General features: G+C 40.4%; 1 protein-coding gene across 3 annotated transcripts; it reads left to right on the plus strand.

Annotated features, from left to right (window-relative positions):
* The first annotated feature begins 177 nt into the window (after nucleotides 1-177).
* On the plus strand, nucleotides 178-21,387 carry tjp3 (tight junction protein 3). 3 transcript variants are annotated; one of them, XM_085347438.1, is made up of 30 exons: nucleotides 178-282; nucleotides 8,862-8,918; nucleotides 9,416-9,537; nucleotides 9,639-9,741; nucleotides 9,833-10,181; nucleotides 10,319-10,422; nucleotides 10,534-10,723; nucleotides 10,971-11,043; nucleotides 11,170-11,267; nucleotides 11,440-11,542; nucleotides 11,675-11,860; nucleotides 12,024-12,124; nucleotides 12,790-12,874; nucleotides 13,556-13,632; nucleotides 13,790-13,883; nucleotides 15,426-15,499; nucleotides 15,641-15,713; nucleotides 15,821-15,894; nucleotides 16,067-16,130; nucleotides 16,215-16,371; nucleotides 16,707-16,815; nucleotides 16,907-17,126; nucleotides 17,217-17,422; nucleotides 17,520-17,615; nucleotides 17,745-17,824; nucleotides 17,920-18,130; nucleotides 18,254-18,354; nucleotides 19,242-19,817; nucleotides 20,893-20,951; nucleotides 21,054-21,387. In XM_085347438.1, exons 2-30 carry the CDS (start codon nucleotides 8,871-8,873, stop codon nucleotides 21,172-21,174), a joined length of 3,954 nt encoding a protein of 1,317 aa, XP_085203564.1. In that variant the 5' UTR covers nucleotides 178-282; nucleotides 8,862-8,870; the 3' UTR covers nucleotides 21,175-21,387. The 3 variants fall into 3 exon arrangements, with proteins under 3 accessions (XP_085203564.1, XP_085203561.1, XP_085203562.1); XM_085347435.1 differs by lacking the exon at nucleotides 178-282 and adding an exon at nucleotides 3,938-4,782; XM_085347436.1 differs by lacking the exon at nucleotides 178-282 and adding an exon at nucleotides 6,571-7,015.
* The last annotated feature ends 490 nt before the right edge of the window (nucleotides 21,388-21,877 follow it).

Genomic DNA, 21,877 nt, shown 5'->3' on the forward strand with positions numbered 1-21,877 from the left:
ACATAATTGCGTAAAGCACACGCCCAAAGCAAACAGGGAGGTTTCACTTCCTGACAGACGCTGCCCCCGACGTGATGACGTTTTTCACCTGTACGTTGAACAGTTAACGCCACGCCTCCTGCTTACACCTGTTTTCAGGAAGATTTGTTGGAGAAACTTTTAGAAGTAGCGTTACAGCCAAGGCGGGCAGGTGAGACCTTAACGAGGACTACTGTTTATTTGGACGAAAGCGGTCTGAGAGTGAAGGAAGAAGCCTTGAAGCTACGAAGAGCACGTTTACAGGTGAGTTAGCGTCGTTTCTGTCGGTGTTTACTTCCTCCTGCACAGGTAATCAAACCATCTCAGCTTAGCCTGTGGAGTGAAAGGTGAAGCTGAAGGATCGTATGTGACATAACTCTGAATCAAAAAAGTTTTTTTTTCTGTGGTTTTTCTCAGTTTAGGTGAAGTTAGTCGGATGTTTACAGGCCTGAAAGCTTTGTCGCTGCTTGACTGCAGTCCTCACAGGCCTGTGTGACAGCTGTGGTTTTCTTCTTAGTCATTTTGTGTGTTTTTGTTGGAGTTCCCCCACAGTTTAACGTGCTTGCCTTGATTTGTGTGCTTGTCTGTGTTGCTGTGATGCTGACTGTCAGCTGTAAACTCCACTTTCTTATTCCTCACCTTACTGGTTCGGCAACACACAAGTTTCTACCTGTCCGGAACAGGAGTTTCACACTAGTTTCGACTGCATTCCCAACCTGCTGCGTCCTCCTCTCCTCACTCTGCATATTTACACACTCATTGTTTGATTTGGGACTGACACAGTCGCTTAAGACTGCTGTTCTCGTAAGTTCCGTACTGCGCATGAGGTGCTTTTAAGATTGTGGCCCGTCCTTTCTGGATTTTTAAAAGTTAATCTAGGTTTTAAGGTTTCTGTCATCGCAGCTGTAGCTTAGTTCAGTTCAAATAAAAGGAGGAAAGGGTTTAGTCTGCTGATTTTATTCCAGTAAAATAAATACATGTGTGGCGTCCATTTCCCAGAATGTGGACGTGTACACTTAAATATATTAACCCTCAAGTAATGTAGATTTTATCAGCTAAAATAGCAGAGTGTGCTCATTTATGACCACACTATTTTTGAACAGAGAAACACCCACAGGCATCTGACAACAATGGCCGCAACATCCCTGATGCAGCATTAAAAGAGCTGCATCAGGGCTGAATATACAAATGTAAGGAAGAAGGAAACGCACTGCGTATTCGTTTTTCCCATTGAGAAAGTGCTGGTACATTATCCCAGATATATCAGATATGTGGAGTTTCTTATAGTAAAGAAGTCTCAGTCTCTCCAGATGTGATGGTGTTTGCTGTAGTATTTTCACTGCTGTAGTGTTAACTTTTTGGCAGTCATCATTCAAACAGGGTTTCACTCTTCATCAAAGAGGTGCTCACTCCAAGGATGGCTGTAAATGTGTCTGGCTCCCAGCTCTTTGAAAAATACTGGGGTACTTTGTGGTACTGCTTGAGTTTATCAGGCGTTATCTATTACCCATTTTCTAAACTTGTGCACTTGTGTGTACAAGAAACATGACATTTCTTACAAACCAAAACTTTTTTCTTTCTTACGACAGAAAATAAAATGCAAATAAAAACTAAAGGTTGGATACCAGATAAGGTGTGTAACTTTAACAACAATTATTATTATTATTGTTATTATTATAAAGATATTACAATATCCAACAAAGAATCGAACTAGAGGTCATATATCTCAGTTTCTTGGTTTCTCTTCTCTGGCTGCCTATAAAATCTAGAATTTGAATTCAAAATCCTCCTTATTTAAAAAATAAAAGTACTGAATGATGAGAATATCGTAATAGTATCATAACCTCTCCAGTTTACTCTCACAATGCTGACTTGCTTGGCATTCCTAGAATTTCCAAAATTAGAATTGGAGGCGGAGCCTTTAGCTTTCAGGCAAGTCTCCAGTTTGGATTCGGGAGACGGATACCTTCTCTACTTTTGTAAATGTTGCTTTTTGAGAACCTTTATCATGAGCTGACCCTGAACCATGCCTTGGTCATGCTCCTTAGGCTACATTTCTTCTCCACTCACCTCTCACTTGCCCATGTGTTTATATGCAGCTACTGCATGTTGTTACCTTTGTCTTCTCTCCCATAGGCTGTTTGTCCTCGCCTCTCGTCTTCTCCTTTTCCCCTCCCCTTTCTCTCTCAGGAGTTTTCTTCATGTTAAAGATGAATTTTTCCTTCCCGCTGTGATCAAGTGCTTGCTTATATGTTGTTGTCTGATCTTTACCTCACAATATAAAGCATCTTGAAGTGACTGCTGTGACACTTTATAATAGAAACTTAATTGAACAGTCAGGTTTTGTTTTGCTTCTGGTTAAAACAAAACATAAAGTAGCATTTTATTTGTATATGTGTAATATATAAAGTGTGTTTTGTGTAAAAAGGGTTAAGATATCTAGCTCTGAAATATCTGGCATTTTTAACTTTTACAATGAGTTGGAATAACTTGCATCTTGCACTGCTGCCACTGATGTACACAGGTTTAATTTTTATATACATTTTCTTTTTATATTTCTTAGACATTTTTTATGTTAAGGTGAGAGAGAAACTGTCTTTCTCTTTGTCAGGATGACATGTACAAAAAAATCTGTGAGTCTTTGAATCTTGAATCTAATTGCTAGCAAATATCACTAAAATCAACATGTTTAAATCCTAATTATTTTTTTAAAGATGCCATATTATATAATTCCAGTTCTAAATGACTCTATATTTAAACACAGCTGGGGTCATAAGTGACGCTTCTCAGTCTCGACTTGAAGGTTAAAGAGAAAACGCCTCTTGTAGCATATCTCACTTAACGTGTGAAGTATTATGCAACATCCCATATTGTCATCTCCACCGCCGTCCAGCAGTGCAGAACTTTAGCAGTCGTGCATATAATTCCAGTGATTCCACCAGCATTGCTCACATTTCACATTTTTCCGTCTTTAACGGGAAAACTGAGGGAACTTCCTTTTTTTCTTCCCAATTTTGGCTTCCATGATAAAAATCAAGCAGCACAGGCCTCTTCTTCTCTCTCTTTTTCTAAACCGCTTATTCGCCTTGAGCTTGGTTCGAGGAAACTTGCTGAAGCACTACAATGGACGTGTTCGTTAAATAATCATGACCTCAATAGTTTTTGCTGTGATGGAGCAACCATCCACCATACACGTGTGACCATTTGCATCCTCATGCACAAGGGGCTGAGCATGTGTGGTATAACTCATGTTATGGCGCTGGGATAGCTGTAAAGTGTGTGTTTGCAGTACTACACACAAGACAACACAAGTAAGTCCACTGAGTGTGGAAGCCACAAAGCCCTGGCCTGTGTAATTACAGCCTCTTTGCTGATTGTGTAAACCTCTGGAGTATTTGTTCTGCAAAGCTCTATATTTTACACTAGGAGGCTTTGCTTTTCCACATTCCCCAACGAACTCGTGTACTGGAGCCTTCTTGCCTCCGTCGGTTGGTGTTTGTTAGTTTGTTTCGATGATGCACCGTTGAAGAATTTTAGTTATGAATTTTAGTTAGGCCTCTGCATTCATAGTGAAACTCAAGCACAACAAGGTGACCTGGAGTCGATAGTCAGTAGTTTGCATATTGAATAGCCAACAGGAGTGGCCTCTCTATGAAAGCAAAACAAATAGAATATCCTGCTGCCGTGCACACTGCAGTCCTCGGCGTGAATGAGTGAATATTCACCTACTATGAATGGTTTCACCTTTGCTACCTGTTTGTTTGTTTGTTTTTAGCAACCGTAGAAGTCTGTTTATTAAGATCAATTAATAATTCACACCTGGTGCTCTCGCTGACCTCATGCCGGCTATTCCACCTGGCTGAACCCAAGTTGGCATCTAACATCTGTTTTGTTTCTCAAGTTTTATAATACAGACACTGATCTGTGGATGAGGGATTTAGGAAGTAATAAGCTGTTGGATAGTGTTTTCTAGTAGCTTCACCTCCTCTTTGTCCCCCTTCCTCCTCAATGATTTGGGTACATGTCACACTGAACACTAAAAAAAAAAAGGGGGAAAAAAGGCTACAACACGCCCATGCTGTGGGGCATATGTAAATGTTAACCATGGAACAGAGATAACATCAGGCTCTCTGTTGCCATTTCCTGATCCCGAGAAACAGCCTGTGTAGGCACATCAGGACACTTACACGAAGCTGGAAGATCCATAGTGCTGCAAACACCCCGTCAATTATTAACAGGCCAGTGCTCTCATTCCTCCAATGTAACCATGGCACCGAGCAGACAGAAACTCAGCCGGTAGCCTGGGATCTGCTCCTGCCTTGTGGGGAAGTAAGACGCGCACATACCGCTGACAGCGGGAGCAAGTGGACCTGTTTGACTTTATGAGCCTGTCACGAAGGAAACTATTGGGCAGACGGATCTATGGAGCGATCTTCACATGACTTCTCCATTGGAAGCAAAGGGATGACAGTTGCTACTTTTATTTATTTTTAATTTTTAACTTCTGTTTTTCTTAGTTTTCTTTTTCTTTTTATGGCAAATTAATGTTTGTCGTGAAGAGGCTTGCAGACCTGCATCAGTGACCATGTGTGACTGAGACACAGACACAGGATTATTAACAGATTTGCAGACAGCTGGAGATCTTTGGTGTCTGTGAATGAGTGGGTCAGCACTGTTATCATTATGAAGTTGACCGAGCGACTCAAACGGCTGAAGCACTTGGGCTCTGTGCCTCCGGAGCCTCCGCCACTGCTGGTGGTGCCCGTAAGTGAATGGATAGTAGTTATTTTATTTGTAGTTCCTTTTTCTATTACAGTAACCAAGCAGCTTTACATTAACTTCAGCTTTAAGAGAACTTCACAGGTTACTTATCATGCTCAATTTGAACCCACAGAATTTTATTTTTATTTCTTTATTCATGTTGAACAGTTAGTTGAAAGGTTTTGTTTTACAGTTAAAGAAAGTTTAAATCGGCAGAATTTCTTCATGTCTTGTTCATCAAATGTGTCAAAGTTGTGGAAAATGTATTCTTTATTGAACACACTGACTCAGTGACAGTTCAACTTGGCAAAAAGTACGTGAGTGACTTGTAAAACCTTTGTTTATCTACGTGTGCTCCATAGCAGGCTTTTTCCACAGTTCGGTGTAAGAAGGAATTAATTTTCACATCAAAGAATCTGGGATATATTTATAGAACGGGCCTCGTTAGGTGATCTCAGTAAGGTCAAAGATTCTGAACATTAAAGCATCGTTTCTCTTCTATTTTTAATCCCTCTGTCACTGATTTCCTTGTGACACAGTTTTGTTTTGTTTTTTTGCTCCTTCACCGAGCCCACACCCGAAGGTATAAAAAGAAGGCCTGAACCCTGAGGCTCCTTCTGTTATGCTTCACAGTTTGGAGGGAAAAAAAGCTGCTCTTTATTAGGGCTTTTCTTGTAGTGGACAAACTGAAGATTGGTTCTGATGTGCTTTTATCGTTGCGCTCTCTTTCGCCTCTTTCAGAAGTACGCGCCATGCTCTTGGTATGATCTTCTCAGGAAGCGTACTCCTAAGGGACCTCCTTAAATTTCTTCCTGTTTTATTGTGGACGGATTAACATGGAGACGGTTAGAAATGTAGATAGCCACCATCATATCATACGAATCTATGATTCTTCCCATACAACCCTGTGAAAGTTGCTGTGATAGAGCCATAACTGACAGAACAGACTTGTCATGTCATTGTTTATTTTTATTTATGAGGACGAGCCCTTTTTGTAACACACATTTACAATTTTGTGTCTTAATTGGAACGTCTGACCACAAGTAGCTTTTAGAGACATATTTTCCCCCTTTAACTGTTTGTATTTAGACCTTTTCTTATAATTAGTTTAAACCTCTTAAGCTCTTTTGATATTGAAACTAAGCCTAAACCTTACAGTAGTATTAATATATTTTAGTCTCAGTCGTCCACCAGCGTCTAAAATAATTATTTTGTGAAAAGAGAATGGGAAGATTGTTTGTTCATGGATCCAGAGATATGACGTGTTGAAGGAGGCATGTCTAAAAGTTTGCATAAAATATGCAGAGATTTGAATTGCAAAATTCTACTGAAACAAGGTTTTTCCCACATAGAGGAATTACTTTTTTTACTGCCCCGAGAAGTGGTTTGTGAAAACAAACAAACACTTTCTTAGTTTCAGTCTAATTTATTTAACCATAATTGATATTTTAGATGAAATAATAGACTGATTTCAATTACTGTATGTGCAATAACATTAACAGTCATGTGAACACACCCTTAAAAACTCCCGACCAATCAGTGACTGTCTGTTATCAGAATCAATCAGAATCAGAATACTTTATTGATCCCTGGGGGAAATTATTTTTTGTTACAGTGCTCCATTTTAAACCAACATTAAGACAAGACAGACAATACACTAACTAAGAATAGTACAATATATACATATACATACATACATACTTAGAGCTAAATGATATTTTTCTGCCTTGAAATGAAAAAACTTTGAGCTTTCTAGTTCTTAGCCTGAATGTTCAAAGCTATGCAAAAACGCAAGGGAGTGATTAGCCTACCTGACATATTTAAGGTGCTTCCCAGTTCTCCCCAGTTCTGGTGGGTTTAAAAGGGCAGATCCACCTTAAAAGCCATGTTTATTTAAGGACACTAGAGAATGACTCTTAGAGTGGGCAAAGACTCAAAGGGGAGGAGCGCTTTCCAGGTGAGGTCTTTCAGTCTCTCTGCCTGGTGTGAGAGAAACACCCCAGCTGGTCATATTACAACCAATTTCAGCACGAGGATCTAGTTTCAGCCACCATCCATGCAGAGCTCACTGGCGGGCGAAGTAACCTGAGATTACTGGATCTGTGATTGTTTTTCTGTTGCCGGCTCCATATGGGATATAAAGAGCTGGCTGTTTGCTGAGCGCTGGAGGCAGCAGGTGTTTTGTTCAGGGTAGAAATCCCAGTAGGAAATGGAAGTCAGGTTCAAAGATCACATGGTAAGTGCAGATGAAAATAAATGAAGCATTTATGGACTTAGTTATGCTTCCCTTTAGTGTGAAAAAAGCATAACTGTTAAAGATTTACAGAAATGTAAGGACACAAGTCATTAGTGATGTGCATCAGCTCCCTTAGATTAATGTTGTTTGAAGCTGGAAAAATGATGACCTGAAGATGGAGGAGTGTCCTAAAGGAGTGCAGCTGCAGGCTTGGCAGTCTTGGATCAGGCGTTTATTAGCAGATAACAAATCACTGTCGGCTGTCGTTTGTTTTTGTAAATAATCAATTTTCTTTTGGAATATGGACGATGCTCATATTTACATCTCATCTCTCTCTGATCTATAACGATGCGATCTTTATCTGCAGTTTCACATGTATCTCATTGCTCCGACATCGTGACCTACATCCAAAGTTAAATTTTAACTGGTTGTAAAGTCAGTGAGCTGTAAATGAGCTCTGAGAGCGTAGACCTTCCCGGCAGCTCAGTGTCCTTCTACATTGAGTTGTTTTGTATACTTTGTTGCTGATGTGATTTCCATAAAGGCACATACTCCAACTACTCATCAAGCCTATTCACGGACTCCTCAAAAAAGTTGCTTTGTTTGAAAACTGGCACACTTAAGTGACCTTTCTGTGTCGCTTGCAGCTTTGAATCTATAAATGCAACAAATCTACTGCTGATTTTAAAAAAGAAAAAAAAAACGTAACTACTTCAGCTGCTGTTTCAGTCTACCTTATCATCAAATCAGAAAAAGTCATGACCAGCTTTTGTTTGAATACTAATGTCAGTACTTGTATTTTGTTTTTTTTAACCTTCTCCAGTTTATGATTAACCAAGTCAAACAAGAGGCCTGCTGTTCCCAGGTTAGACATTGTACACCTGCGAGTTTAAGGTTTTCCTGGTGATCATTTGTGAGATTTTATTCTTGTAGTTGTTTTTTTTGTGTAACCTAATTTGAAAAACTAAACAGTCAGAGTCAGCAAATTGAGGTTGTATAATTAGGTTATGTGTTTGGGTGTGACTGGACGTTGGGTGCTCGGCTGATGTTGCTGTACTTTAAGCACTAATGGGCCTTGTACTTGTCGTGTGCCCTGTTCAGTGTTTAAACAAACTCCAAGTCTAAGCAACACTACACCACTGTGTGTCTGACTTGAGTATCAGGCTTTACTCGTTCTGGCTGTAGCTTAGCAAGCGTCTTCCTCGGTGTATGAAATATAGTCCATGGCCAGGCTGCAGTGTTGGCTTGTTTTTTTTAAAAAAAAAATGCAAATCACATTGGGCATGTTGCCATGTTCCTGTAAGTCAAAGGTCGTCTTTTTTTCACTGATATAAATCCCCCCCAGAAGAATCTAATAGTTCCTTGTCACCAGTTGCTCTACAGTTTCGTTCATCCCCAGGTACTCTGCCAAACAGCCATGTCTACTTGTTCCTTATCTCAGATGCCAGGATGGAAAGCTCTTATTTGAAACAATAAGCTAAATATTGTAACTTGATAATGTCAGCATGGACTGTGTTAAAGGATCCCATTGCATTTTGCTCGATTCTTATATATATATTAAAATTTTTCCAGTTGTTGGTTGTAGTCTGTGGCGTAAAGGTGGTTAAAAACATGCACACACATACCAGGTAGCCCCTCCTCCATACTGGTCAGGCAGGATTGCGACAGGTGAGAGCATGTTGAGATCAGGTTCACGTATTGGCACATTCTGTCTTCCACTCAGGCTCAGCTGTCCTCTCTGTAAGGACCTGGACTATATGTTGATTATGAGTTAATTAATCATGATTTATTATTGTCAATTGCTATAAAAAAAGATTATTTTTCTTATTGTATTTTTCCCCCCCAGAAACCAGGCATGGAGGAGATAACAATATGGGAGCAACATACAATAACACTAAACAAAGTAAGTGATTGTTTGTTTGTTTGTTGTTGTTGTTTTTTAAGTGAATAATTGAGATGTATATGTGAGGTGTTATGGTGAAACTGCTAGCGTGTTTTACTTTTCCAGTTGTTTAATCAACATGAAATAATGAGTAGGCTAAATTAAGTTTAACATGGAGATTCTAGTGTGTGGCTAAACAAATACACATGTGGAAAGTGTGTTTCGTTGTGGTTTCTGAGGGACTGTGTTCAAGTCCTCTTAGTTTCACAGCACAGGCTCCGTCAGGAATTCAGTGACACACCCTGCTGCACCCCACGGCACCAGCCAGCTCTTCGCTGTCCTGCCTCATTGTTGGCGACACTGGAATGTGTTCTTTCCTCCTCCTATCTCTCTACTGTATCTCCCACTCATGCTCATCCACCCACCTACTTCCCTGCACTCTTTACTGTCCATCATTTTCTCTCGGTCTCATTTTTTTTTTTTTTTTTTTTTTTTTTTTTGTTCTTTCTAAATGGCAGGATTCCAAACTAGGATTTGGTTTTGCAATATCAGGAGGCAGGGACAAGCCGCAGCCCGATGGGGACACGTCAATTCTGGTGTCAGATGTGCTGCCAAATGGACCAGCCATGGGACGACTGTTGTAAGTTGGAGGCCTTTTGCTTTTAATGTGTGTAGAGACCTCTTTAAGATTTGACTGTTGAATGAACACCTGGCTGCCTGTGTATACTTGTACTTCTGCAGCACCAAAGACCAAATTGTCATGGTCAATGGCGAACCTATGGACAACGTCCATTCTAACTACACCATTCAGACCCTGAAGTCTTGCGGCAAGACTGCAAACATAGTAAGTGTGCACCGAGCCTTTAATTAATTTGTGCCAAGTGGCTTCCAATCTTGGGTTTCTTTCTGATGGGCGTCTTCTGCATCTTTCCCAGACAGTGAAACGTCCTCGTAAGATCCAGATCCCAGCAACCTCATCCACCAGACCCACTCGGGCAGCCTCGCACTCAAACTTGCTGGATGCGGACCCTCCGAGACGGCAACGACGCCACTCTGATGGGAGTGACAACATGGACTCCAGCCGCTACCGTGACGATGACCGCTATCGTGCTGATGACCGTTATCGCACCAACGACCGTTACACACGCCGAAGCCCCACGCCCGAACGCAACGGGCTTGCAAACGCGGCGCCGTTGATTTCATCAGGGTACAAGAGGCTGCCGCTCAAAAATGTTTCAGAAAAACCCATCAGAACTACTTTGATTAAAAAGAAAACCACAGATGGTAAGATTTCAGGAATGAGAGCGAAGGGAAACCTTTTTTGTTTGTGAAGAAGCGAAGCTTTTTAGACAAAAATAATCTGCTCAGCTCATCTTTTTTAAAGTGCTTATTTCAGTATTTCTGGCTTTATTTTTCTGCAGAGTATGGACTGAAACTGGGCAGTCAGATCTTTATCAAGCACATGACAGAAACTGGCCTAGCTGCAAGGGAAGGCACCCTGCAGGAGGGCGACCTCATTCTCAAGGTAATATTTCACTTGTCTTGGAGTATTTTTAAGCTACAACTATTCTACAGGACTGGAAGATTTCATTATTAATCTTCAATTTGTCTTAATCAAATTTGTATCTGTGAGCAGATCAATGGCATGACAACAGAGAACCTATCCCTGCTGGAGACCAAGCACCTGGTGGAGAAGAGTAGAGGCAAACTGACCATGACGGTCCTCAGGGATGACCGTAGATTCCTGGTCAGCATCCCAGAGGTGGAGGACAGCCCCCAGAACAGCGATTATGAACGTCGCAAAGACAGCAGCTCAGAGCTGGATGGTAAGGGAATCAAACACAGGGGAAAAGGTGGAGAAATCAAAACGGTGAAGCAGCTTCTACTTATTTCATGGGTGAAATCAAAGTGCTGTAAAGTCGGTCTAATCCTGTAATGTCCCTCATGTTTGCTACAGTCAAATCCCTGTAGAACTTTTTTGGGCTACAGGCTCAGATTAATTAATTCAATCTTGCAAACACCCCCTGTATAACTTGAAAAGTTAATACATTTTCTGTTTCTGTCTCCCATCAGAAATTTCAGACATTGATGAGGACGTTCCAGCCCACAGGACACGTCCAAGCGCCAAGGAGAGGCGGACACGCAGGTACAGACTTTACCCTGTCACCCCGCCTAGTAAAAATTAAGTCCACCGATGTAATGCACAAAAAACGTAAATCCTTTATTGGATTTGATCTAAAAGCACTGAAGAAATCTTTTATTTCTCACACAGAACAAAAGCTGAACCTCCACTGCCAAAGTCTCGGGATCAATCGCCTGTGCGCTCCACCTTATCCCGGCCACCTGTAAAAGCCTACGCTCCTCGCCGAGGTCAGTCCTGCAGAGAATTACTTTATTTTATTTTACTTATTTTTTTTTTTTTTGTGCAGAAGCACAAAGATGCTTGTACTCAAACCAGCACTGATTTGCTGGTTTTCTTGGAAAAAAAAATATTTACATGTCCTATAATTAGTTTTCTAACTGTTGATTATTGTTTATTCAGCTCCGTCTGAATCTGAGTCCGACCACAGTGCATCTCCTCCTCCTCCTCCTCCAGTCAGGAGAGAGAGGGACAGGGACAGCCTGGACCAAAACAACAAATACAAGTCAGTTCACACGGATGATATCATTAAAATGACCTAGGTTTATTTTATTAAAGTATATATACATATGTTACTACATATTAAATGCAGTTAAAACTGTATGAGACATTATTTTTGCTTTTACTCTTTGAGCAGATCTCTGTCAGGAGTCTCCACCCTCCCCAACCCCAAATCCTCTCCTGTTGCTCACAACTGGACTGCACCCGTCTCCGCCTCCTCCACTTCCTCACGCCCTCGCAGGCCGGTGTCGGAGTCCGACTCTGACCCTGAAGGTTCCCCACCCCCACGCAGAGATGGCCCTCGTCTGGACAGTAGATACAAGTACGGACATTTCTTTATCCAGTTCCAGGAATAAACAACAAAAGCACCAAGATCACTTGCACAGAAATATTCAAAAACAGAAGCCATAATTTGCACCAGCATCATCAGTTATTTTGGTAAACAATTATTCATTCATGCCCCCAACCCTTTCTTGTCTCTGCAGAGTTCTGCCTGATCGTTACGCAGGCCGGGTATCTTCCCCCATCGTTGTTCGCCAAGATCCACCAAGGAGGGTCAACTCACCTGTGAGAGGCCCGCCTCCAGGTCTGCACAAAAACACGCAAACAATCCAGTCTCCTTGTGATGTACACGTCCCGGACTTTGTCTCACACCTCCTTGGAAATATTTACTAAGGCCAGAGCAGAATATGAAAGATGCACATGAAAACATAAGATGGCTTGTAAGTGAATGAATGTAGAAGAGATAAAGTAAGTAAGAGTAAAAGAGAATTAATCCAGCAGTGCACGTATGAATGCATGTAACACTGCAGAGGCTGAGGGATGATTATTGCAATACACTTAAAATATAGAAGGAAATGATGGCTAAAAAATAATATTCATGTAAATATTTTTGAAAGCATTATTTATAAGTGAGTAGATCAAAGCATAAAGGTGGAAAACATTATGTATAACTCTTCATTCAATCGTCTCATTGAGATCAAAACATTTTCCAAGAAAGGAGAGACGACAGATGCAATAATCATGAATAATGTTGGGTAATAAAGAAACTGTAGTATCTGAAAACAGTTGTTATTCCACACATGAGCATTAAAGATACTGGATTTTGAATTGTGGAGATTTGAGGCATCTCGGGAACGTAAACACACAATGGAAATGCTGCAGATTAATCAGAAGTAAATATGTTGTTTACTGTTTATATTAAAAAAATATTAATAAAATTAATCTATAAACGCTTTTCTTTCTCCTCAGATTCTGACTCCGAGTCGGATGGCTTCTCTGAGCCTCCTCAGAGGCGTAGCACCACATACAGTCAGGACTCTCTCAGCAGATACAGGTACACATGAATCCCCCGCACCTACCTGAAACCCAACAAGATCTCACGGACCGGAAACTGAGCAGACTCTGTGGCTCTCTGGTTGTTAAACTTAGTTAATCATACATATTTTTATTTTTAATGTTAAACTACCTAACCTTTGCTCTTTGAGTTGTTTAAATTTGATTTTCATTTTGTGCTTTGTCTCATTTTGAAATTTCTTTTTATTTTGTCTGATTTTCTGTTTTTGACTGTGTACAGAATCTGTGCTTTAATTTTGTTGACCAATAAAATAAAACTGAACATGTCCTCTCCTATATGTGGCTGAAGTGTTGATTAAATATAGGACACTCGTTGCAGCAACAATCATATCGTAGAATAATTCCCTAAGACTCAAATCAAAGTCTTTCAAAGTTTTGCGTAGTGTGCATGTGTTATACAGCATGTTTGAATCTCACAGTGAGCATCACAATCAAGTAGCTAATAGCTAAACTTAATAGGGTGGTTAATTTCAATCAGTCACAAAGCAGTTTACCGCCAAAGAGAGAGCTTCCCTCAAACAGAATAAGGTGAATATTCAATATTTTAGTCTCATCCTCTCATCAATAATCGTCTATTAGCCGCTGGTCCCCCTCGCCAAACGTAACTGAGATTTGTTGTCTTCCTCCTCCCTCACTCCCACCTCCCTCTCTTCTCTTCCAGGGTCCTGCCAGAAGTTTCCCTGCAGCCAGAGGTGGAACCACCAAAATGGAGCACTGCCAGCAATCCACCACAGAAAGGTGTGTGTGTGTGTGTGTGTGTGTGTGTGTGTGTGTGTGTTTTGTAGTGAGCAGTGGGAGTTCATATTTGGTGCCTGGAATCTAAAAGGACGCATGAGTCATCTAACAAATAATAAAACTTTCCATAAAGACAGTCTTGACTTATTGATCTCCACAGCGAATTCGGACTCTGAATCAGAGGCCAGTTATGCGCCAGTCCCCAAGAGGGAATCCACCGGCAGTAAAAACTCAGCAGCCAGAAATAGATACAGGTGAGAGACGCCTTCCACTTTGACTGTCTCATCAAACGCATTGAGTCGTGCTTCATGCTTCAACACCTATTTTTTTTTTTTTTTTTTTTTTTTTTTTTTTTTTTTATATCCACCTTCTTTTGATTATAATGGAACTTAATGCATTTTGCCCCGTTTTGCTCAACATGGCAAAAGATACACTTGAAAAACTTCCCAGAAATCATCATCTGGTTACTCACAAAAAAGGAAAAAGAAGATCAGATCAGTTTCATATAGGAACTGATTTTTCTCTAAGGGAGCTACACCCACTGACCACATCACTGTGTCAGAAGGAAGCACACATGATGAGGGGATCGTGCTTTAATGTCACATTAATGTCACTTCCTTTGGTACCTACAGCTTCCCTTGTTGTTCAGAAGGAAAATGGTTCCTACATGAAACCACTCAGTTTAATAAACTGCTTCTAAAAATAAACACTGCAGCCGACTCTTTCCAAATTAATATTATTTTATTTTGTTTGTCAGTTTTGTTTATTTACTATCCTAATATAAAACCTCACACATGTCTGAGTATGAACTCCTACGTGATCAGGAATTTAAGCAACCAAACTCGACACACAGGTATGTCTTAGGCCCCTGAAGCTTATCTGTACCAGATATTTCTTGATGTTGCTAAGCAACCACATATCAACAGAAACATTGTTAGCATTGATGCACCTCTGACACCTTTGTGAAACCACAACATTTTAATATAATATTTATATTCACAAAAGTTGAATATGATGATTAACGCCGCTATATTGCGCAAAAGTTTTGAGCTTTCTATTTGTATTTTTTGTTTTTTTTAAGCAGTCTTGAGCACTTCTCTAGTCTTTCTGAAGAGTTTTCAGTCCAGTCCTTGTACCTGTCCATTTTCAGAGGAAGGTTTTGATTTGTTAAGCCACTTAACACTGACCTATGAAGCATCCAGAACTAGTGCAATGCAAAGAACCAATTTTCAATCATATTTTAACTTTTTTTTTTTTTTTTGCCTTATTTACTGTATTTCCATGTATGTTTGCACATTTCAGTAAATTACCTCAAGCATTTTCCATTTTCCAAGAAAAATGTCATGAAATAAGAGTTGATACGAGACTTTTGCACAGTACTTGTTTTATTTATTGCACTTTTAGCACAGGCTAGAAATAATTTAAAGCTGCAACTGTAGAAAGAGAAAGTGAAAATATGAGAAATGCAAGTTACAGCTTCACTGTGAACTGTGGGAAATCACACTGAGAGGATGTCCGACAGGTTTTTATGCTTACCACAAACACAACTGTTGCCTGATAGTAACGTGCTTTGTGCACACGGGGGCTCATTACATGACTTCCTGCAGTGATTGCATCACATAATATTCAAACTGCCGACTTAGAAAACCATATCGAAATCTCGTGTGGTTTTCTAACTAACATGCACTAACTTGACCGTCAATTTATGGCTTTTGCATTTCTCATTGTATGTTTAGGGAACATTTAACAAGATGACGGCTGAAATTTAATTCAGTTTTCCCCCATTCTTCTCTCAGAGTGCCTACTTCAGTGCCTGTAAAGCAGGAGCCTCCTCATCGAGCCCCATCGCCCGCTAGACCGCCTCCAGATGGTCAGCTGATTACTTTTTTGCTTCATCTTCAACCTCTCTTTCTCTCTGTTTTAGATAAAAGCATTAGAGCACCACAACCAAAGAAAATCCTCACAAACTGAAGTCTCCCTGCTTAAAGTTTTCATTTTTTTTAAAAACCAGATTCCTCTGAGTCAGATGAGCTTTCACATCTTAGGAGGTCTGGCAGCTCTGAGCGGGGGAACAGTCAGCGCAGGTACATCAGGAATTAATTCATTAAAATCAGATTAAAATATGGCAGCCCGAAATGTGTTTTCTCTTAAATAACCAATATTACTGATTTCTGTTTTCTCCACCTCAAAGTGCTCCTCGTGCTGCAAATGGAAACGGCACCATCAGGTCTGGGATTTCAGTCAAGAACAACCCGCCCATCTACTGTAAGGCTCAGGATGTGTAGCATGATTATCATAAGTTTTCAATCTGTGGGTTGAAATAAACAAACCTTTTTTGGGCATCAAGATATTTTTGTGCTTTTCTTCTATTTTATTTTTTTGACATCTTATGAGTTGACATCTTTTAGGCGTCTAACAATATCTGCATTTCTTCCAGCCAAACCTGAAGAAGAGCCCCTCTATTCCCTGCCTCCAGATTCATACCCATCATCTATTCCAGGGTGAGTGCCGCATTTGCTTAAAGCGTTGCCCCGTGTCTTAGCGTCATAGCAACAGTAATCTGATTCCTTCGGTTTCCCCTTTAGGTACAGCTCAGATGTGAAGACAGTGTCATTTATAAAGGAGAGCAGTTTGGGTCTTAGACTCGTGGGAGGCAACGACGTTGGGATCTTTGTAGGTGGAGTCCAGCCACACAGCCCTGCGTATGAACACGGGATGAAGGAGGGAGACCAGATCATGCAGGTGACCTTTGTTTGCACACCTTATATGGACGTGGTTATGGCGGCATAGATTAACAGCGTCTTGTCCAGTTTAGAAAAACTCTTTAGCTTAAATGAGATGTTTATGCTCATTTGCATTTCTTTATTAGTTTTTTTTTTTTTTGACCGTTGTTGTTGTATTAGTAGTATCCATGTCATATGTACCGAGTAAAAATGACCACTGTCCAAAAACCTTATGCTCCTAGCTGTACATTTACATTGTTATTTGACACCTGTCCATTTTTAAAAAAAAATATTTTAAATATGACAGAAAAAGACCAGAGTCCAAGTTCATCCCTGTTCTTCTTCTTTTTTCAGGTTAATAAAGTTGATTTTGGCCATTTCACACGAGAAGAAGCTGCCAACTTCCTCCTTGAGCTCAGGACAGGAGAACGGGTGGAAATCTCCACGCAGCATAAGATGGACAGTAAGTGAAGAGCAAAACCTTAATATGACACAGAGATTACTTCTGTTGAGTTGTGTCACAAGTCACAAAATCTTATTTCGTCTATCTTCAGTTTACAAAAAGATCCTCAAGTCCAACCTGGGAGACAACTTCTACATCCGCACACATTTTGACCATGACCCCGATAACCCCATTGGTCTGGGCTTCAGCAGAGGAGAGGTGTTCAGAGTGGTGGACACAATGCATCGTGGAAAGATAGGCAGCTGGTTGGCTATCCGCATGGGGAATGACCTGCACGAGATGGACAAGGGCACTATCCCAAATCAGATCAAGTAAGGAGAAAGGAGACGATAAGCAGATGAAGATCTCTTTGCTTCCACGAGGACTGTTTCAGTTTTTGCATCTGCCATCTTTTCCTGCAGGGCAGAGAAGATGGCTAACATCGAGAAGGCACAGCGGGCGACCGGAGAGAGGCAGGCAACCGGACCGAGAGCCGAATTCTGGAAACTACGGGGGCTCAGAGGGAATAAGAAGAACGAGAAGAACATGCGACGGAGTCGCGAAGACCTGCTTCAGCTCACCATTCAGGGCAAATTCCCAGCTTATGAGAGAGTCCTGCTCAGAGAAGGTTGGCATTTATTTATTTTTTAATCATACCCTCACAGAGATACTTTGTTTCATGCATAAAGGTCCAGGTTTAACAACGTTTACTGGTTTTTCTCCAGCTAATTTCAAGCGGCCCATTGTTATTCTGGGACCTCTTAATGACATTGCCATGGAGAAGCTGGCACGAGAGATGCCTGATGATTATGAAGTGGCAGGTTGGTTTGTTTTGGGCTGTTTTGATACCCCTTTTTTATTCTTGAGTATTATTTCCCTCCTTTTTCACTTATTCTCCTCATCTTCTATTTTATTTAAAATATTTTGGGTGTGTTGTTATATTTCTACAGAGATGGTTCCTCGCAGTGGAAGTGCAGATGGCGGCTCCACAGTTATTAAATTGGACACTGTGAGGAGAATAGCAGAGAAGGTGAGCAGTAACATTAAAGTTATGTTTACAGTCCTGTTTTCTGTGTCTGTTTGGTATTTCCTCTTTGATTTTTTTTTTTTCCTCTCTCTTCCCAGGATAAGCACCCTCTGCTGGATATCACTCCCACTGCAGTGGAAAGGCTCAACTACATCCAGTACCACCCGATGGTTTTGTTCTTAGACCCTCACAACCGCAAGGATGTCAAGACCATGAGGCAGAGGTACAGCCCCAAATCCAGCAAGAGCTCCAGACGCCTTTACTCACAGGCCATCAAAATGAGAAAACACTGCAGCCACCTTTTCTCGGGTAATTTTAACACTTAAAGCTTTTTCCAGTACATCTATGAGGAAATAAATTTTTCTCTGTCTGCTGGTACAAGTTTAAAATGTTTACTTCTTTTGATTTATTTTTTTGTTTTTCCCCCTTCAGCTCGAGTGGACCTGGATCCCAGTTCCCACTCTTGGTATGAAAGTCTAAAGAATAAGATTCGCCACGAGCAGACCAAACCCGTCTGGGTGTCTGAAGTCACGGTACAACACACAGCTTCTCTTCACACACACATCTGTACACTAAAGCGATTATGAGATATTATTTTATATACAGATCGATGTGGTGTTTTGTTTTTTGTTCTTAATTTATTGCTTTAGTTCTTATAACAATCTAATGAGCGCACCGACTCTCATGATGTAGTTTTACATCTTTCTGTTTATTAATCCAAGTGCTGTGTGGCTCAAATGATCCATAAACCTGATTATTAGTTAATTGACACGAATATTAAGCCACAAGAAAAAGAGTAGTTTGAACTACAGTTCGTTATTGACCAAAAACTGAGCCAACGTGAAATTCTAGAAATCTGCAAAAAGAAAAACAAAAATTGCACCTGTAGTTAAAAACAAAGCTTATGATGATGAGTTTGTGATGCTGGTGTGATTGAACCAGCTTTAAAAATTCTCAGCTACATAAACAAATATAGTGCAACACAAATGAAGCATAGCACTCTGCGTGGTCCCAAAAATTGTAAATAAAAGATGGACAGGCCATCTTTGCTGGGGTACACTAGCTGCAAAAAGACATGCAGTTCTATGGAAGTCTGTGAGAAAATGACCCTCTGGCTTCTCTGATTGCCAACCTGTGTAAACGCTTTCCTGATGAGTTTATGGTCTAGAGTTTTACGTCTTTTTCTGAAGTTCACTTCTTACTTTATGGTTTCGTTAGTCAAAAATGAGAATAAAGCAGATTATGGTATCATATGAGCGTGCAGCACCCACAGTTTCTCCCCTCTCTTTAATACAGAGTTGCACATAGTGGTGATATATTTTACAAAGCAAACTGTTTTAATATTTTTTCCATTGATTATGTATTGTACAGTTAGTTAAACACTAATAACTAAAGCTGTTTGATTTCTCTGTCTGCACAGTTGGAGAGTGGTGGAGAACAAGATTTGGATGCTTTGGACCAGAACCAGACTGACTACCTCAGTGCTGCTAGTGACCTGGAGGACACCGATGGAGAGGGCTTCACAGACGACGCCTACACTGACAACGAGGAACTCGAGGAGGCTTACCCTGGTCAGAATACAGCCAAGGTCCCAGGGGGCTCCAGGGTAGCTGGAGCTGCTTTAGCTCGATCATCCGAGCCAGCGTTTGAACACCACAGCCCCTCTATAGAACCCGAGGAAAGCGATGACGCGTACGGAGTCAGAGAAGTCCCGCCAATAATGCACGTACCTGAACCCAGGTCACCTCGTCATGCGAATTACAGCCCGCCGCAGAGCGATGCCGAGGAGGAAGATCCCTCTCATCGCAGTTTTACAGACTCAGATTTCAGCGCTCTTGATGTAGCTTCACACGCCGCTCCGTCTGAAGGACCGCCAGATTTTAGAGCCCCCGACCCCACAAGCCAGTACTCAGTGGACGAGCCTTCATACACAGAGGAGGAGCCGGAGAGCTTCCAACACGCCAGCCTGTCTGCTATCGAAGACAGATTAGAGCAGGTTTGTGCCCTCATTAAAACAGTTACTGGATACCAGTTCTTTTTTTCTTTTTTTTTTATCCTTTTACTTAAAACCAGATGTGTTTCAGTCCTTCACTTAACAACAAACAGTTTTGATAACAAAAGATGAATTCAATTTTTGAAACAGTAAAACAAAATGAAGTATTACTTCTAGCTTTTACTCGAGTTTAACTTGAATTTAAAATGAGGGGCATTTAAGGACGTCGACTAAGACTAAACAGATTTAGTTTAAAAAAACAACAACAAACAAACATCATCCAGAGTGCCAATGTTTTATTTTGTTTTGGATTTTTTGTTCCTAAGAATGTGTCTTGGGATTTATTAAACTGTGCAATGTATATTAATACATCTGAGTAATACAGTATTCAGACAAGTTCAGAGGATAAAAGGAAATAATAATAATACAGGCCTGGTCAGATGCTGTGGTGAATGGTGAATTTCCAGAGCTGAGCATTTGTTTCCTTTAAACAATCTGTAATCGATTACAAAATTCCCTCAGGTTTTCTTAATTGAAGGTGTTGCATCCTTTAAAAACCCCCAAAAAACGCAAGGTTCATTGGTTTTCTTGTTTGTCTACTTCTCGTTTAAAAGAACGTGACTATATTTAGTTGACACAAACGACTCAAAGTTCTGGAGGTGTTTTCAAGGAGAAAGTTATGAAAATTTGTAGTCTGTTTTATTTCCAACTTTTTAAATGCAAAGCTCCTAAATTAAATTCACATTAACCTTTTTAATAAATTTTTCTTTCCCCCCCCCCCCCCCCCCTCATTTTTGGAACCTTATCATAAATTCTTCCTGGCTATGGAGGCGGTGCCGAATTAGCACACATATAACAACCTCATTTTAAATTCAGTATAAAGATTATAGTAAGTGTGGTTTCTGTTTTTCAAGAGGTTTACAGCCTGTTTATCATCATGAATACAGAGACTAGGACAAATCCTCAGTGTATTAACTGGTTCGGAAAGGCTTATGTGGATTTTAAAATCCATCTCTTAAAATAGTCTCTTAAGACTAAATAATTGTGAGAAGTCACTGTTTTATATCCTCTGTTACAGGCTCGCTCGGGAGAGGAAGAGCCCAGAGATGAGCAAAAGAAAGCCCCACAATTCATCGTGTAAGTCTTCTTGAGCCGTCTGCGGGTTTATGGGGTTCATGGAGTAACGCCAGACTGAGGCTGTGCGCTGATTTTTGACCCATCCGTTCTTCTCCCGTACAGGCTCGCACATCACCACCAAGCAGTCCAGTTCAGACGCACACAGATCCAGGGCAGCGACAGCTCTGAGGATGAATTTGACGATGCGGACGATATGGAATGGGGTCCCGCAACTGAGCTTTAGATGCCGAGAGGACTGATGCGGCTTTTCCTTGTGATCTACAAAGGACGTGGAAATGATTTCATTCCCGCACTGAACTCTGTTATCTTGGATGGTATTGTCATAGTGTTTTTAAATTCATGTAAAGGGAGCCTCGTTCAGGTGTCACTGTAGCCTTTAATGACAACTGCAAGTTTTAAAGTCACCAAAAATCCTCTCAGAAGAATGTTGAGATCAAAGTGCCTGATTTGTTGTTGTTTTTTTTTCAGTGTTTTTTGTATTTATAAAAAACAAAACTCTGTGAAACGAATCAATTTCAAATATATGTTTTGTAAGAAATCATATGAAATATGCATCATTTTAGGAATAGCAAGGACATTTATACTTTAGATTTTTCTACATTAAACTGTTTGTTCTTCTGATTTTAAAATGGGTTTGTTTGATGATGCAGGACAACGAAAAAACATACTTGATCAGCTTCATTTTACCAAGCTGTCACTAAAATCACTCATATTAACATAAGTGAAACTGTGAATATTACATGTGTTACTATGGACATTCACTGGATAGTAAAAGTAAAAGATTGGCACACTATTTAAGTTACCACTGACTGTCAGAGGCGTCAAAGGACCCGGATTCACTTTGTTGTTGTTGCTTTTTTTTTTTTTTTAAATATATAATAAATTAAAAAAAAAATCTATTTGGTAATATTAGCATCTAAAAATTA

The sequence above is a fragment of the Diplotaxodon limnothrissa genome, linkage group LG23 (assembly GCF_057381915.1).
Source record: "Diplotaxodon limnothrissa isolate DT_005_m linkage group LG23, D_limnothrissa_male_GT1.1, whole genome shotgun sequence".
Classification (NCBI taxonomy): domain Eukaryota; kingdom Metazoa; phylum Chordata; class Actinopteri; order Cichliformes; family Cichlidae; genus Diplotaxodon; species Diplotaxodon limnothrissa.

What these genes read in the sequence shown, in the direction of transcription:
- tjp3 (XM_085347435.1), top strand. Translation starts at nt 4,702, where the DNA reads ATGAAGTTGACCGAGCGACTCAAACGGCTGAAGCACTTGGGCTCTGTG. An exon ending in GACCAAAACAACAAATACAA is followed by an intron (nt 11,543 to 11,674) that starts GTCAGTTCACAC and finishes CTCTTTGAGCAG; the next exon opens with ATCTCTGTCAGGAGTCTCCA. An exon ending in TGATGATTATGAAGTGGCAG is followed by an intron (nt 17,616 to 17,744) that starts GTTGGTTTGTTT and finishes ATATTTCTACAG; the next exon opens with AGATGGTTCCTCGCAGTGGA.